The following is a 16,499-nucleotide window of genomic DNA, read 5'->3' on the forward strand; positions in this document are numbered from 1 at the left end:
ATACAAAAATAAATTGATTTGATTTGATTTGATTTGATCACCCATGAGCAGATGAGGGGTCATTGAATGTCGATTCAATGACCCCTTGAAAGGCTGGTATGGTCCCTGATGCTGACGATAACACGGGACTGGCCTATTAGATTCTTTGGTTCTGATAAGGTATAAAGCAACAGATGTTTCTGCAGCTAACAGAAGTGACTGCAGCACCACAACAGTTGGCACAGAGCTGTTTGTGACGTGATCATATTTCATTTACAGATTTAAAGGTCGGTAAACACTCATTTAGGGAGGGCAGTTAATGTTCAGTTTAGCCTGTTTGAGAGGTTTTTACAATTTGCACTCAGTTGTCATTTTTTGCCTTAAAGAATGTTGAATTCAACTTCATCAACTTTATCTTATTTCATTCTTGAAGCTTATGTGCATGTTGTAAATTTAAAGTACTTGTATTTTATGATAACTGCAGTGTTGTACATTGTTATTGTTATTGTCAACACATTTCTCATCGTGGTTATCTGTAGTAACAGAAGCTTACATGAACCTATGTACCTTTTCCTGTGCAGCCTGTTTGTAAATGAACTGTATGGTAGTACAGGGTTGTTTCCATTCCTTCTGGTTCAGATCCTCTCTGACATCCACACTGTTTCTGCTCTGCTCTGTTTCATACAGATCTTCTGTGTTTATTCATATGGAAATATAGAAATTTGTAGTTTAGCTGTCATGTCTTATGACAGATATCTTGCTATCTGTTATCCTCTACAATATAACACACGTATGACATTTAACAAGGCACTTTACTTTATTATTGTCGTCTGGTTTTACTGTTGTTTGAGATTCTTAATCACTTTATCCTTAAACATCCGTTTAACACTTTGTGGAAACATCATTAACAGTTTGTATTGTCAGAACTACCTTGTTGTTAAGTTGGCGTGTTCTGACATCAAAGTAAATAACTATTATGGACTTTTTAGCACTGTTGTCTCCATCTTAGTCCCTATGCTTCCAATCCTTTACTCTTACATGAAAATTCTCAAAGTGTGTTTTTCTGGTTCTAAACAGACCAGACAGAAAGCTGTCAGTACCTGCACACCTCACCTTGCTTCACTGCTCAACTACTCTTTTGGGTGTTTATTTCAAATAATTTAGGGTAGGTTTAATATGACCAGTGTACCCAGAGTGATGCAGATCATTCTGTCGCTATATTTTCTCATCATGCAGCCACTTATGAATCCTTTCATGTTTGGATTGCAAATATCAAAAATATGGAATACATGTAAACATGTCCTCTGATGTAAAATGTTGGCCTGTCGCAGAGATACTATGTGGATGTTATAACAAAAGTTTCAGTGAGTATTTTACAATATGTCGTTTTAAAGTGTTGATTTTGCAAAAAATAAAGCCCAACACGGATTATTTTGGCATATGATGAAATAAAATAGATCCAGCAGTGAATTTTAAAAACATGGAAAGTATGACATGAGCTCAAAGAGGACTCAGAGGGAAATATTGAGTAGTTGATTGTATTTCTTGTATTCATTTCAGACATCAACCTCTTATATTGTTATATTGATAACAAAACTCATGATTAGTGGCTAATTCACAGGAGGCCAAAGCAAAAGCACTGCGTAAACATAACAGGTTTTTCTGTGTTAGGCAGCCAGTTAGTGCTTTCATCATCACCCTTAACATAAGGATGGAATAGGCTGTTTCTGAAAGGTGAGCTGATTATTCAATTCAATTTATTTTTATATAGCGTCAAATCATAACAGAAGTTATCTCGAGGCGCTTTATATATAGAGCAGGTCTTAGACCATACAACATTATGTAACACAAACAACTTTTTTTATCAAACCTCTTACTGGGTAATGCAGGATGACAACCACTCCACCTGTCTTAATCTGTGAGTAAGCGGGGTTTCCTAGTCTTGTCTGCAGGGGCTGTGTTCTAGCAACTGCCTAGCAACTGTGGGACCTTCGCACAGCCGCCACCAAAGCTATAGCAGTTGTAACTTTGTACACCCAACAGAAAGTCCATCATCATATGGACATATGACCTGCCCTTGTTCGTCAATAGGCCGCAAGTATGCAACTGCCCTGTAAGCTCCTTCTGACGCATCACAGAATACATGGAGGTCCGTAGTCATTGCAGCAGGGTCGGTGTATGGTGGGTCGTAGCACCGAGGAATCTCCACTTCGTTCAGGTCACATAGCTCGACTTTCCATGTCTGCCATCTTTCCAGTAGGTCCTGCTGCTGGATAGGGTCATCCTAACCACGCTCAGTATTCCAAAACCTTGGTTGTGCATGGAAGTAGGTAACCCAATGGATCTTATTGGGATGCAAGCACCTTGTATATGTGTCTAAAGGTGGGCAGCGAAGATTCCTGGGTTCTACTACTGCCACTAATACTACTACTACTAATACTACTGGCGGTACTGGTACTGTTTCTAAAACTAACACTAACAGTGCTACCTTTGCGACTGCTGCTACTAATACTGGTATTTAACTAATAATACAACCTGACTACCATTACTGCCACTAATACTGCAGCTTGTACTACTATTACTGCTGTTAATAATATTAGCAATAACTATTCATTGTTAGACTGTGTGCATTTCAACTCTATTCAGGGCTTACACAGACATAAAATAAACTATAACTGCAAATTAAATGAAGCTCCCAAAGATCAAAGATTTCCTTTCATATTTATTTATTAACATTTTTGTTAACTTTTTTGATGATGATTTTGAACTTCCTCCGTCATCCGACAATTTTGAAATCAGGACATTAGTTCCTTTGACTGACTAAAGTGTGCAAAATAGCTCAAAGTGTGTTCGAGGGTTAATTACAGTATTCCCTGCTGACGTGACATGACTGAGGTGGGACTGTTGTGTTGACGTGTCCTTCTCATGGAGAGGTATAAACAGCAGACATCATTGCAGCCCGTTAGCTACTGCAGCAGTCTGAAACGCAGCAGGCGACACATTCTGGGCTATGTGTCTGAATGTTTCTGTGTCATTTAAAGAAATCAATTTAAATGTATTTATACATTCAGTGAGGCTTGGGGAGTAAATGGTAAGTATTTGCTTATTTAGTTGTTTCTTTGTTTTGTTTTTTGCGCTCGATCATTTTAAATGAAAACAATTGTGAAGCTCAGCAAATATGAAAATGTTGCTTGTGTCGTTCAGAACAAATGAGTTTTGAAAAATGAGAATAAACCTTTTTACAATTTGTTTTTGTCACCTAAAACTAGAATGATGATAAATTCAACTTTATCTTACTTCATTCTTAGCACTTATATACATGTTGGAACTTTGAGGTACTTGTATTTTATGATAACTGCAATGTTGTACGTTGTTATTGTTATTGTCAACATATTTCTCATTGTGGTTATCTGTAATAACAGAAGCTTACATGAACCTATGTACCTTTTCCTGTGCAGCCTGTTTGTAAATGAACTGAATGGTAGTACAGGGTTCTTTCCATTCCTTCTGGTTCAGATCCTCTCTGATATTCACACTGTTGCTGCTCCGCTCTGCTTCCTACAGATTTTCTGTTTGTATACATACGCACATGTAGAGTATCTAAACTTAGCCGTCATGTCTTATGACCGATATCTGGCCATCTGTTATCCTCTACAATATAACACACGTATGACGTTTAACAAGGCGGTTATCTTTATTGTTGTGTTATGGTTGTACTCTTTTGTGAAATTCTTAATCACTTTATTCTTAAACATCCGTTTGACAATGTGTGGAAACATCATTAACAGTTTGTATTGTCATAACTACCTTGTTGTTAAGTTGGCGTGTTCTGACACTCAAGTGAATAACTATTATGGACTTTTTGGTATTGTTCTCACCATCTTAGCCCCTCTGCTCCCAATCCTCTTCTCCTACATGAGGATCCTCAAAGTGTGTTTTTCTGGCTGTAAACAGACCAGACAGAAAGCTGTAAGTACCTGCACACCTCACCTCGCCTCTCTGCTCAACTTCTCCTTCGGTTGCTGCTTTGAAATACTTCAGAGTAGGTTTGATATGACCGGTGTACCCAGAGTGATGCGGATTATTCTGTCGCTGTATTTTCTCATCATACAGCCACTTCTGAATCCTTTCATGTTTGGATTGCAAATGACAAAAATACGGAATACATGTAAACATGTCCTCTGTTATAAAATGTTGGGCTGTCGCAGAGATACTACGTAGATGTAATAACAAAAGTGGCCTTGAAATGTTCTGATTAAAAAAACATGCCGCTGAATGGAAAAAATGTGACAGTGTTTATACTGGTGATTATAATGTATTATATACTGTATATCCACATGCCCAGTGGTCATGAATCCAGAGACAAGTTGTGTTTACACAGAGCAATATACATGTATACTTCTAATTAAAAGGGCAAACATCTTTAAAACACAAGAAATAAAATGTGTTAATTTAAACGATGCATGTATAATTATTTTAAAGCTGAATTGACTTCATCAAGTGAAAAAGATATTAAAGAAGGTGGTGCTTTTATACAGCTGGTGGTGACTTAGATTCACATAATCATTTTCAATGCTTTTGCTTTTGCAAATATAGTATATAAATTGATAGTATATAGGGTGCTCCAGAGAAGACGTATTTCTGTAGGTCAACCAGGAAGTGATCATCTCCCTGATTCCCTCCACTAACAGTCAATGCGATTGTATTTTGGATTATTGCAGAAATGATTCTCTGTGGTAAACACATGTTTATGATACTGGCACGTTTTATTCATCAAGATAATCTCCACTAATGAACACCAGATGTAAAACGCTAACGTTAGGCTTTAAGCCAACTCCACCACGGTCACATGAGCGTGAGTATAAACACAGCGAGGCTGTAAAGGAGGACGAGTCGGCGTGATGACGTTTAGTCGTCTCATTTAGACACTCGTTAACAAATCGTCTTTTTTAAGACACTTGAAGGCTTCACAATTTACCAGTGGTTTATTTCTGATGTATTTTATATCGTAGAACAAAATGTCTAACGCACATGTGTCCCACAATGCATCTCGATTTTGTTACCTGCGCACTGTAGCGTCTCAATATCAGCTGTTTCTGGCAGCGGCGCTCTAGCAGAGTGATGTGGTCGCCAAAATGTCCAAGAATAATGTTTGTGTGAATATATGTGTACAGGAAACAGCAGAACAATCAAGTGTGCACCCTTGGTCGCACTACTGAAGAACCGTTTAGGGGAGAGGGATATGTCGAGAGGTGTTTTAACTCCTTAGTGAATCAGGAAGGGAGCGGAGAAATGTTGGTGTGTGTGTGTGTGTGTGTGTGTGTGTGCGCGTGTGTTTGTGTGCGCTGCCCACCGTCAGTGACAGCTACTCCGTCACATTGTTGTACCATAGTTCTGCACCTCTCAACTGTGACCAAAAAGTTAAACAAAGTCAATGAAATAAATAGTGCTTGATAATATTTGTGTGATGGTAATAAAATAACTTTATTATTCACTTTGATGGATGAGTAATGATGAGGGTTTCTTAATCTCATAAATTCATGGGATTGGGATCTATGTTAGAATAACACATAGAAATGTGAGTGTGTGTGTGTGTATGCCCACATTCAGTATTTCTGTGTCTACGTACATGCATATATATCGATGCACATGCATGTGTTTTTGTTACTGAACTCATTTTTGAAATAAATTGTACAATAGTTGTACACTTGAATGTCTGCTTGCAATAATTTTTCCTAGACTTCTGCTTTCGGAGCTAGTTATTAATTAAGTTATTACTGACTCACTCACTCATCCATCTTCAACATCTTATCTGGGTCGGGTTGCGGGGGTGCAGCTCAAGCAGGGGACACCAAACTTCCCTTTCCCGGGCCACATTAACCAGCTCTGACTGGGGGATCCCGAGGCGTTCCCAGGCCAGTGTGGAGATATAATCTCTCCACCTAGTCCTGGGTCTTCCCCGTGGCTTCCTCCCAGCTGGTCGTTCCTGGAACACCTCCCAAGGGAGGCGTCCAGTGGGGGGAGGGAGCGGGGGGGGGCAAAGGAGCAGCGGCTCTACTCCGAGTCCCTCACGGATGACTGAGCTTCTCACCCTATCTCTAAAGGAGACGCCAGACACCCTCCTGAGGAAACCAGTATTATTACTAAAACAATATGTAATATGATAAAGAGTAGATATATTATATATTCTTACAGTTACAACCGGCACTTTGAGGGCAACCATAATGCTGATGTGGTCCGGGATGAAATTGAGTTTGACACCCCTGATCTAACGTATCTGACTAAAAACCCATTGACCTCCAGACGAGGGAACAGGAAGTGAGATCATGCTGACTCATTTCTGGGGTTTTAGGACTCATTACACTGCACCACTCTATTGATATCTGAGCCTTCGCACGGCGAATAAAGGCATCAACCAATCACGTTGTGCATTGTAAATTTACAAGAAAAGAATCTGAAATTTGTGAGAAAGAAAACGTGTATATTCTCTGTGATTATAAAGTTGTAGATTTGCAAGAACAAACTTGGAAATTTGCAAGAATATAAAGTCATAAATTTGCAAGAAAAAAATCATAAAGACAGAGCCGTTTATACGTCCACCACAGTACAGGCTTACAGCATACAGCTTAGTCCAAGAATAATGGGCTTATTAGAAGATAATAAAAGTGATGAATTACAGCCAATATCTCCATTATTAAAGCCGCACACAGCTAGCAGGAAGCTGGCGGAACCAGAGATGCTACCGCAGCGCCCTCTAGCGGCTGCTGTCAGAACAGCAGCAGAGTTCAGTCTCTTTACTTCTGAACTGTTTGGTGTCGCTGGTTGAACTGTTGTCATTCTGGGCTGTGATTGGCCGTCATGGCCAGGAAGATGACCTGGAGGTGTCTTGTTGGTATTCTGGTGTATTTAAAGAGTATAAAGCAGCAGCAGGCGACCAACACTGAACTGTGTGTGAGCTGCTTGTCAGATTCAAGGAAACGGGCTGATGAAGCAGCCGGAGATTTTACAGCGTCACTGTTTTTCAATATGAGGTCTTGAATCATGTTTATTGTGAGTATAAACAAGAGAAGCAAAGCTTTAAGAATTCCCGTTTTTAAAGAATGATGTTGAATTCAACGTCCTCAACTTTATCTTATTTCATTCTTGAAGCTTATGTGCACGTAGGGACTTTGAGATATTTCTATTTTATAATAACTGCAATGTTATACGTTGTTATTGTTATTGTCAACACATCTCTGGTGGTGGTTATCTGTAGTAACAGAAGCTTACATGAACCTATGTACCTTTTCCTGTGCAGCCTGTTTGTAAATGAACTGTATGGTAGTACAGGGTTGTTTCCATTCCTTCTGGTTCAGATCCTCTCTGACATTCACACTGTTGCTGCTCCGCTCTGCTTCCTGCAGATCTTCTGTCTGTACTCTTATGCAAATATAGAATTATGTAACTTAGCCGTCATGTCTTACGACCGATATCTGGCCATCTGTTGTCCTCTACAGTATAACACACGCTGGACATTTAACAAGGTGTTTATCTTTATTGTTGTTATATGGTTGTACTCTTTTGTCAGATGCATCATCAATATATCCTTAAACATCCGTTTGACTCTGTGTGGAAACGTCATCAACAGTCTGTATTGCAGAAACTACCTCATTATTAAACTGGCGTGTTCTGACACTCATGTGAATAACATCCACGGATTGTTCGGTGTTGTTCTCTCTATTCTAGTCCCTCTGCTTCCGATCCTGTTCTCCTACATGAGGATCCTCAGAGTGTGTTTCTCTGGTAGTAAACAGACCAGACAGAAAGCTGTCAGTACCTGCACACCTCACCTGGCCTCTCTGCTCAACTTCTCCTTCGGCTGTTTATTTGAGATACTTCAGAGCAGGTTTGATATGAGCGGCGTACCAAGAGCGATGCAGATCATTCTGTCGCTGTATTTTGTGATACTGCAACCGCTTCTGAATCCGATCATATACGGGATGCAAATGTCCAAAATACGAAATACATGTAAACGTCTCTTCTGTTGTAAAATGATGATTAGTCACAGAGAGCCGATGTTGACGTAAAGAGTCAGTAAATCATTTCTGACCTTCTGTCACTGGATCATCTGAATAATGTGGTTTATTCAAATCAAATTACAGTAATGAACTTTAACAAAATATGGCAAAAGTTAACCCCATAAAGGACAGGACTCAGTGGGAAATTATATATCTATATATATATATATATACAGTATATGTATAGTTTTAAATTGCACTTTATTTAAAGGGGATATATCCTTCTCATTTCCATGTTGTATTTGGGGTTTCTACCAGGACATGTTTACATGCTTTACTGTAAAAACAAATAAAATTTCTCATACTGAATATACTTGTATTCATCCTCTGTCTATTTTCTTTTAATTGGTGCACTTTACAAGTAGTCCAACAATGATGAGAACAAGAGGAGAAATACTCACGAAAAGAAGACAAGGTGGAGCTCAGACACGGACATGACACGGAACAAACCAAACCAACATAATAAATAAAAAATAAAAATAAAGGATGAAATAATATTAATAATAACTCTACTAAATAATTAATTCAATAAATTTAAAATAATAAAGAAAAAAATGATAATAATAATAATAATAATAATAATAATAAGAAGAAGAAGAAGAAGAAGAAAGGAATTAAAAATCAATCAATCAATGAGTAGTTAGATATTTAGAAGTGTCAGCTATTGTAGTATGGAGAGACCTGCAGGGCTGAGCACTGGCTATTAACCCTCTGAGAGCCTCAATAGAGCTGTTTAGTCTCTTTTAGGGGGGTCCAGGGGGTCTTTAGGGGGTCTTTAGGGGGTCCAGGGGGTCTTTAGGGGGAGATAGCAGGTCAACAGTAGATGTCACATAGAAGTGGTGAACATCATCTGAAAGCTGGAACCTGGAGATTAATCTGAGATGGAGCTCAGCACTGAGAGTCAAGTTGTTCTAGTCATAAATCTAGAAGTATATGATGGTCATCCCCATGCTCTATTATGTCTCATAATTTGTTGCAGCAGTTTTTGGGGTTGATTCCATTTGTTCCACAGATTTGGTGCTAAATTTAACCATTTTTTTTACAACTGGAGAATTGATAAAAAATAATCAGTAATCCCTCCAAAATACCACATTAAGACACCAAGACCTTGAGGAACACTATAGAAAAAGACATGCTGTGATTTGGGATTAAAAACTTTTGACATTTTTGAGATTTCTGCATTTTTTTCGGCGATAGGATGGCGAGCAGAAACCCCCTTATTGTCAATCTAGCTAGGTAAGCCATCCGTCCTCTGAATGCTCTAGGTCTCTAGTCTGATCCATCCGTCCTCTGAATGCTCTAGGTCTCTAGTTTGATCCATCCATCCTCTGAATGCTCTAGGTCTCTAGTTTGATCCATCCATCCTCTGAATGCTCTAGGTCTCTAGTCTGATCCATCCGTCCTCTGAATGCTCTAGGTCTCTAGTCTGATCCATCCATCCTCTGAATGCTCTAGGTCTCTAGTCTGATCCATCCATCCTCTGAATGCTCTAGGTCTCTAGTCTGATCCATCCATCCTCTGAATGCTCTAGGTCTCTAGTTTGATTTTTGGGACTTTTTTCCTACATTTTTGGGACTTTTTTTACGAACATTTTCGTACATTTTTCAGACTTTTTTTTTCTGCATTTTGTCGTACATTTTCCAGACTTTTTTTGGCCATATAAATTGGCCATTTTCAGACTTTTTTGACATTTTGGGGACTTTTTTTTTGGACATTTTTCAGACAAGCAGAATTTTGGAGCATTATTTAGCCTTTTGACAAGCTAGTTTACATGGTTGGTACCTAGTTTCATATGATATCTATAGCTTCACTTTTGCTTTAAAACTGAGGCTGCTAGAGCCTCTGAAAGACAGTAAAGTCTCAGAGGGTTCATATTTTAACCATCAGTAACAGTCTTTGGGTCCTCTGATGATGAGGTCAGTCTGCTGCTGTGCGCATAACCTGATGTGAACGTTATAAAGAAGCAGACGTTTCAGTTCGCTGTGATTTTGTGGTGACGGCAGATGAACGTTAAAGGTTCATACCATGTTTAATTTTCATATTACTTTGTATTAAGAGAATATTCAGTTTAAGGTATTTATCATGATTGCTTAATGAAAGAGAACTGAATACTATTCATGAAATCTTCTTCGTTGTAGTTAATATTAGTACAATTACCTGAAAGCAGCTTCATGATTCCTTTACCAGCCAACAAACTCTACTGTGGGAGCTACTCCCTAGTTAAACTGGCCTGTTCTGACACTACAGTTAACAACATCTATGGACTCATCCTCAGTTCTCTCGTAATCTCATCTGTTGGATCTCTGATCCTCTACACATATATAAAGATCCTTAAAGTGTGTTTCTCTGGCTGTAAACAGACCAGACAGAAAGCTGTCAGTACCTGCACACCTCACTTCTTTTTACTGCTCAACTTCTCCTTCAGTAGCTGCTTATGAAATCATACAAAACAGGTTCAACGTGAACAGTTTACCCAATATGTTGAGGATCTTTTTATTGTTATATTTTCTAACATGCCAGCTGCTCTTCAGCCCTGTGATATACGGCCTGAATCTGTCCAACATCCGTATCTTATTTAAAAGTCTGATTTCTGCTAGAATGTCATCAAACAGATGAGGAAGAAGAGAATCTTTGGTAACTCTTCGTTTTACAGGTCCACAAACTTCATAGTAATCAGGTGATAATTAACAAGTAACCTGTTTGAAATTTCTTTGGAATTACTGCCAAATTACCCCAATATTTACCTCAACACTTATCAAACATTACCCCAATATTTACCTCAACATTTATCAAACATTACCCCAATATTTACCTCAACATGTATCAAACATTACCCCAATATTTACCTCAACATTAATCAAACATTACCCCAACATTTACCTCAACATTTATCAAACATTACCCCAATATTTACCTCAACATTTATCAAACATTACCCCAATATTTACCTCATCATTTATCAAACATTACCCCAATATTTACCTCAACATTTATCAAACATTACCCCAATATTTACCTCAACATTTATCAAACATTACCCCAATATTTACCTCAACATTTATCAAACATTACCTCAATATTTACCTCAACATGTATCAAATATTACCCCAATATTTACCTCAACATGTATCAAATATTACCCCAATATTTACCTCAACATGTATCAAATATTACCCCAATATTTACCTCAACATGTATCAAATATTACCCCAATATTTACCTCAACATTAATCAAACATTACCCCAATATTTACCTCAACATGTATCAAATATTACCCCAATATTTACCTCAACATTAATCAAACATTACCCCAATATTTACCTCAACATGTATCAAACATTACCTCAATATTTACCTCAACATTAATCAAACATTACCCCAACATTTACCTCAACATTAATCAAACATTACCCCAATATTTACCTCAACATTTATCAAACATTACCCCAATATTTACCTCAACATTTATCAAACATTACCCCAATATTTACCTCAACATGTATCAAACATTACCCCAATATTTACCTCAACATTTATCAAACATTACCCCAATATTTACCTCAACATGTATCAAATATTACCCCAATATTTACCTCAACATGTATCAAAAATTACCCCAATATTTACCTCAACATGTATCAAACATTACCCCAATATTTACCTCAACATTTATCAAACATTACCCCAATATTTACCTCAACATGTATCAAATATTACCCCAATATTTACCTCAACATGTATCAAAAATTACCCCAATATTTACCTCAACATGTATCAAACATTACCCCAATATTTACCTCAACATTAATCAAACATTACCCCAATATTTACCTCAACATGTATCAAATATTACCCCAATATTTACCTCAACATTAATCAAACATTACCCCAATATTTACCTCAACATTAATCAAACATTTCCCCAATATTTACCTCAACATTTATCAAACATTACCCCAATATTTACCTCAACATTTATCAAACATTACCCCAATATTTACCTCAACATTAATCAAACATTACCCCAATATTTACCTCAACATTTACTTTGTTTGGCTGGTAATTTATTTAATACATCTCCAGGAAAAGAACAAAAAGGTGATTGATCTGCTTTATTTCAATGTCTGCTGATAAATAGATAATAATTGGTATAATAACTTATTTGAAATGTCATAAAACCTCCCTGAATTATGACATTAGCTACCAGGTTGTAGACAATAATTATAAATCATGTTTATAATAAAGTAATTTTAGATAAATGTTGAGGTAAATATTGGGCTAATTTGGCAGTAATTCCAAAGACATCAAACAGGTTACTTACTAATTATCACCTGATTACCATGCGGACCTGTAAAATGAAGAGTTACCAAAATACAAATAAAATAAAAAAAGAAATAGGCTGCAAGCAATAAGTACTTTTCTGGCTGAAATAAATAAATAGATATAAATTTCACTTATTGTTCAATGTTAGAACTGTAATGGTATCAAGTACTCATATCGGTACTCTGTATCGGCAAATACCCAAGTATAAGTACTTGTAATCCCTAATTACTGGTATATTTTCATATGTGTTTGCGGAGCTTAAATAACAGTTCATTAAATCTATATCTATTTTACATTTTGTTTAATAAAGTTATGAAAGCGATGTTTAAGTCAAGCCCGACACATAAAAGAATGATCCCAGTCAGTATCGGATCGGTACTCGGTATATATAAAATACACTACATCTGACCCTTCTGGTAACTCTTCATTTTACAGGTCTGCACATTTCATGGTAATCAGGTGATAATTAGTAAGTAACCTGTTTGAGATTTCTTTGGAATTATTGCCAAATTACCCCAATATTTACCTCAACATTTATCAAATATTACTTTATTATAAACATGATTTAATAATGATATCATCTAAAGGTTAAAATAGGGCCCTGAGGCTGAGGAGCAGCTGCTCTTCATCAGAGGTGGAAAACCAAAACTAAGAAATTTAAACAATTTATTATGTTAATTATTATCTATTTATCAGCAGACATGGAAATAAAGCAGTTCAATTCACTTTTTATTCTTTTCCTGGAAATGTATTAAATAATTTACCAGCAATTGGGAAATAACATAATATAATTATCAAATCATGTTTATAATAAAGTGTTTTTAATAAATGAGTAATTCCAAAGAAATTTCAGAAAGGGTTATTTGCTAATTATCACCTAATTACCATGAAATTTATGGCCCTGTAAAATGAAGTGTTACCTTATTTTGTTATTTGTGAGGAAACATCAGACTTGACTTAAAAATTGCTTTCATGACTTTGTAAAACACAATGTAACAAATAAATACATAGATAACATATCATAAATTTGATGAATTGTTATTCATTATTTAAATAATAAATCGTACACCAGTAACTTGGTAAAAAAAATTTAATTAACAGGAGCTACGATTCAAGTTTAAACCTTTTTGATGCAGCAAAAACTGGTCAAAACCTCAACAGGAATTAAAATTCCACTATATAAACCTAGAATTGAATTTAATGGATCGGCCTGATATCTGATCCAGTATCGGTATCGGTGCATCCCTAGTGTAGGCTTCACATTTTTGCAGTTGGAGGATGTAAGAACGACTTCAGGCCTTTAGACAACAACAAAGTTAAAATGTTAAAAAATAACCTGTTTTATAAGAATACTGCAATTACAGAACTTGGCAATTTGTCACTAAAAAGATTCAAACCTTCAAACCAACATTTGTTCAGAAATTTATTTTTCACTATTCACATTACAAACACAGACAAAGCATCAGATTTATTTCATGCTACTGAAGCCGAGGATATAAACTACATCTTACCGAAGACCAGACTTTTACATATGATGCGTATTTTTGTCAGGTTCAGTCCGTATATTAGAGGGTTGAAGAGCGGCTGGCAGGTGAGGAAGTACAAGGATAAAAAAATGCGCAACATAACGGGTGCACCGTTCATGTTTAACCTGCCTTGAATTACTTCAAAGAAACAGCCGAAGGAGAAGTTGAGCAGAGAAGCGAGGTGAGGTGTGCAGGTACTGAAGGCTTTCTGTCTGGTCTGTTTACTACCTGAATAACACACTTTAAGGATCCTCATGTACGAGTAACATATCAGAACGGCCAGAACGATTAACACAGTGAACACATAACTGAGTCCATAGATGTTGTTGACTGTGGTGTCAGAACAGGAGAGCTTCACTATGGAGTAGTTATCACAGTACAACCTGTTGATGATGTTCCCGCACAGCTGTAGAGAGGTGCTCAGCGACATCATCACAATAATATTCAGAAGAGGGAATAACCACGTTAGAGCGATCAGCATGGCCACCTTGTTATGTGTCATACGTGTGTTATACTGCAGAGGACAACAGATGGCCAGATATCTGTCGTAAGACATGACGGCTAGATTATAAAACTGCACATTTGCGTAAATATACAAACAGAAAATCTGCAGGAAGCAGAGCGGAGCAGCAACAGTGTGAATGTCAGAGATGATCTGAACCAGAAGGAATGGAAACAACCCTGTACTACCATTCAGTTCATTTACAAACAGGCTGCACAGAAAAAGGTACATAGGTTCATATAAGCTTCTGTTACTACAGATAACCACCACCATAAAAAGATTAGCACAGACAATTAACACGTAAAAAGACATGATGATAATAAAAAATAAGTATTTAAACAGCCCGATGTCAAAGTAGGCGGTGAAAGTGAAATATGAAACCTGAGTAGAATTTATCATCATCCTTCATCAAGTCAGCAGGATGAACACTAACAGTTAACAGTTAACAGTTAACAGTATTCAGTTAACAGTTAACAGTTAACAGTTAACAGTTAACAGTATTCAGTTAACAGTTAACAGTTAACAGTTAACAGTATTCAGTTAACAGTTAACAGTTAACAGTTAACAGTATTCAGTATTCAGTATTCAGTTAACAGTTAACAGTATTCAGTTAACAGTTAACAGTATTCAGTTAACAGTTAACAGTTAACAGTATTCAGTTAACAGTTAACAGTTAACAGTTAACAGTATTCAGTCAACAGTTAACAGTTAACAGTATTCAGTTAACAGTTAACAGTTAACAGTATTCAGTCAACAGTTAACAGTTAACAGTATTCAGTCAACAGTTAACAGTTAACAGTATTCAGTTAACAGTTAACAGTATTCAGTATTCAGTATTCAGTTAACAGTTAACAGTATTCAGTTAACAGTTAACAGTTAACAGTTAACAGTATTCAGTATTCAGTATTCAGTTAACAGTTAACAGTATTCAGTATTCAGTATTCAGTTAACAGTTAACAGTATTCAGTTAACAGTTAACAGTTAACAGTTAACAGTTAACAGTTAACAGTATTCAGTCAACAGTTAACAGTTAACAGTATTCAGTTAACAGTATTCAGTTAACAGTTAACAGTTAACAGTTAACAGTTAACAGTATTCAGTATTCAGTATTCAGTTAACAGTTAACAGTTAACAGTTAACAGTTAACAGTTAACAGTATTCAGTCAACAGTTAACAGTTAACAGTATTCAGTTAACAGTTAACAGTTAACAGTATTCAGTCAACAGTTAACAGTTAACAGTATTCAGTTAACAGTATTCAGTTAACAGTTAACAGTTAACAGTATTCAGTATTCAGTTAACAGTTAACAGTTAACAGTTAACAGTTAACAGTATTCAGTATTCAGTATTCAGTTAACAGTTAACAGTATTCAGTTAACAGTTAACAGTTAACAGTTAACAGTTAACAGTTAACAGTATTCAGTCAACAGTTAACAGTTAACAGTATTCAGTTAACAGTTAACAGTTAACAGTATTCAGTCAACAGTTAACAGTTAACAGTATTCAGTTAACAGTATTCAGTTAACAGTTAACAGTTAACAGTATTCAGTATTCAGTTAACAGTTAACAGTTAACAGTTAACAGTTAACAGTATTCAGTATTCAGTATTCAGTTAACAGTTAACAGTATTCAGTTAACAGTTAACAGTTAACAGTTAACAGTTAACAGTTAACAGTATTCAGTCAACAGTTAACAGTTAACAGTTAACAGTTAACAGTTAACAGTTAACAGTATTCAGTTAACAGTTAACAGTTAACAGTATTCAGTTAACAGTTAACAGTTAACAGTATTCAGTCAACAGTTAACAGTTAACAGTATTCAGTTAACAGTATTCAGTTAACAGTTAACAGTTAACAGTTAACAGTTAACAGTATTCAGTCAACAGTTAACAGTTAACAGTATTCAGTTAACAGTTAACAGTTAACAGTTAACAGTTAACTGTATTCAGTCAACAGTTAACAGTTAACAGTATTCAGTATTCAGTTAACAGTTAACAGTTAACAGTATTCAGTTAACAGTTAACAGTTAACAGTTAACAGTTAACAGTATTCAGTCAACAGTTAACAGTTAACAGTATTCAGTATTCAGTTAACAGTTAACAGTTAACAGTAT

The 16,499-nt window shown here is 36.3% G+C and overlaps 3 protein-coding genes and 1 pseudogene across 3 annotated transcripts; 3 read left to right on the forward strand and 1 right to left on the reverse strand.

Moving 5' to 3' along the window:
* Positions 1-366: 366 nt before the first annotated feature.
* On the forward strand, positions 367-1,287 carry LOC141770717 (olfactory receptor 11A1-like; annotated as a pseudogene).
* A 1,962-nt stretch (positions 1,288-3,249) lies between these two features.
* On the forward strand, positions 3,250-4,200 carry LOC141770879 (olfactory receptor 11A1-like). Its single transcript, XM_074640726.1, has one exon. The coding sequence runs from the start codon at positions 3,250-3,252 to the stop codon at positions 4,198-4,200; it is 951 nt and encodes a 316-aa protein (XP_074496827.1).
* A 2,747-nt stretch (positions 4,201-6,947) lies between these two features.
* On the forward strand, positions 6,948-8,162 carry LOC141770718 (olfactory receptor 11A1-like). Its single transcript, XM_074640563.1, has one exon. The coding sequence runs from the start codon at positions 7,080-7,082 to the stop codon at positions 8,043-8,045; it is 966 nt and encodes a 321-aa protein (XP_074496664.1). The 5' UTR covers positions 6,948-7,079; the 3' UTR covers positions 8,046-8,162.
* Positions 8,163-13,860: 5,698 nt separating this feature from the next.
* LOC141770719 (olfactory receptor 6E1-like) lies at positions 13,861-14,790 on the reverse strand. Its single transcript, XM_074640565.1, has one exon. The coding sequence runs from the start codon at positions 14,788-14,790 to the stop codon at positions 13,861-13,863; it is 930 nt and encodes a 309-aa protein (XP_074496666.1).
* Between the last annotated feature and the right edge of the window lie 1,709 nt (positions 14,791-16,499).

Source organism: Sebastes fasciatus, chromosome 7, assembly GCF_043250625.1.
Source record: "Sebastes fasciatus isolate fSebFas1 chromosome 7, fSebFas1.pri, whole genome shotgun sequence".
Classification (NCBI taxonomy): domain Eukaryota; kingdom Metazoa; phylum Chordata; class Actinopteri; order Perciformes; family Sebastidae; genus Sebastes; species Sebastes fasciatus.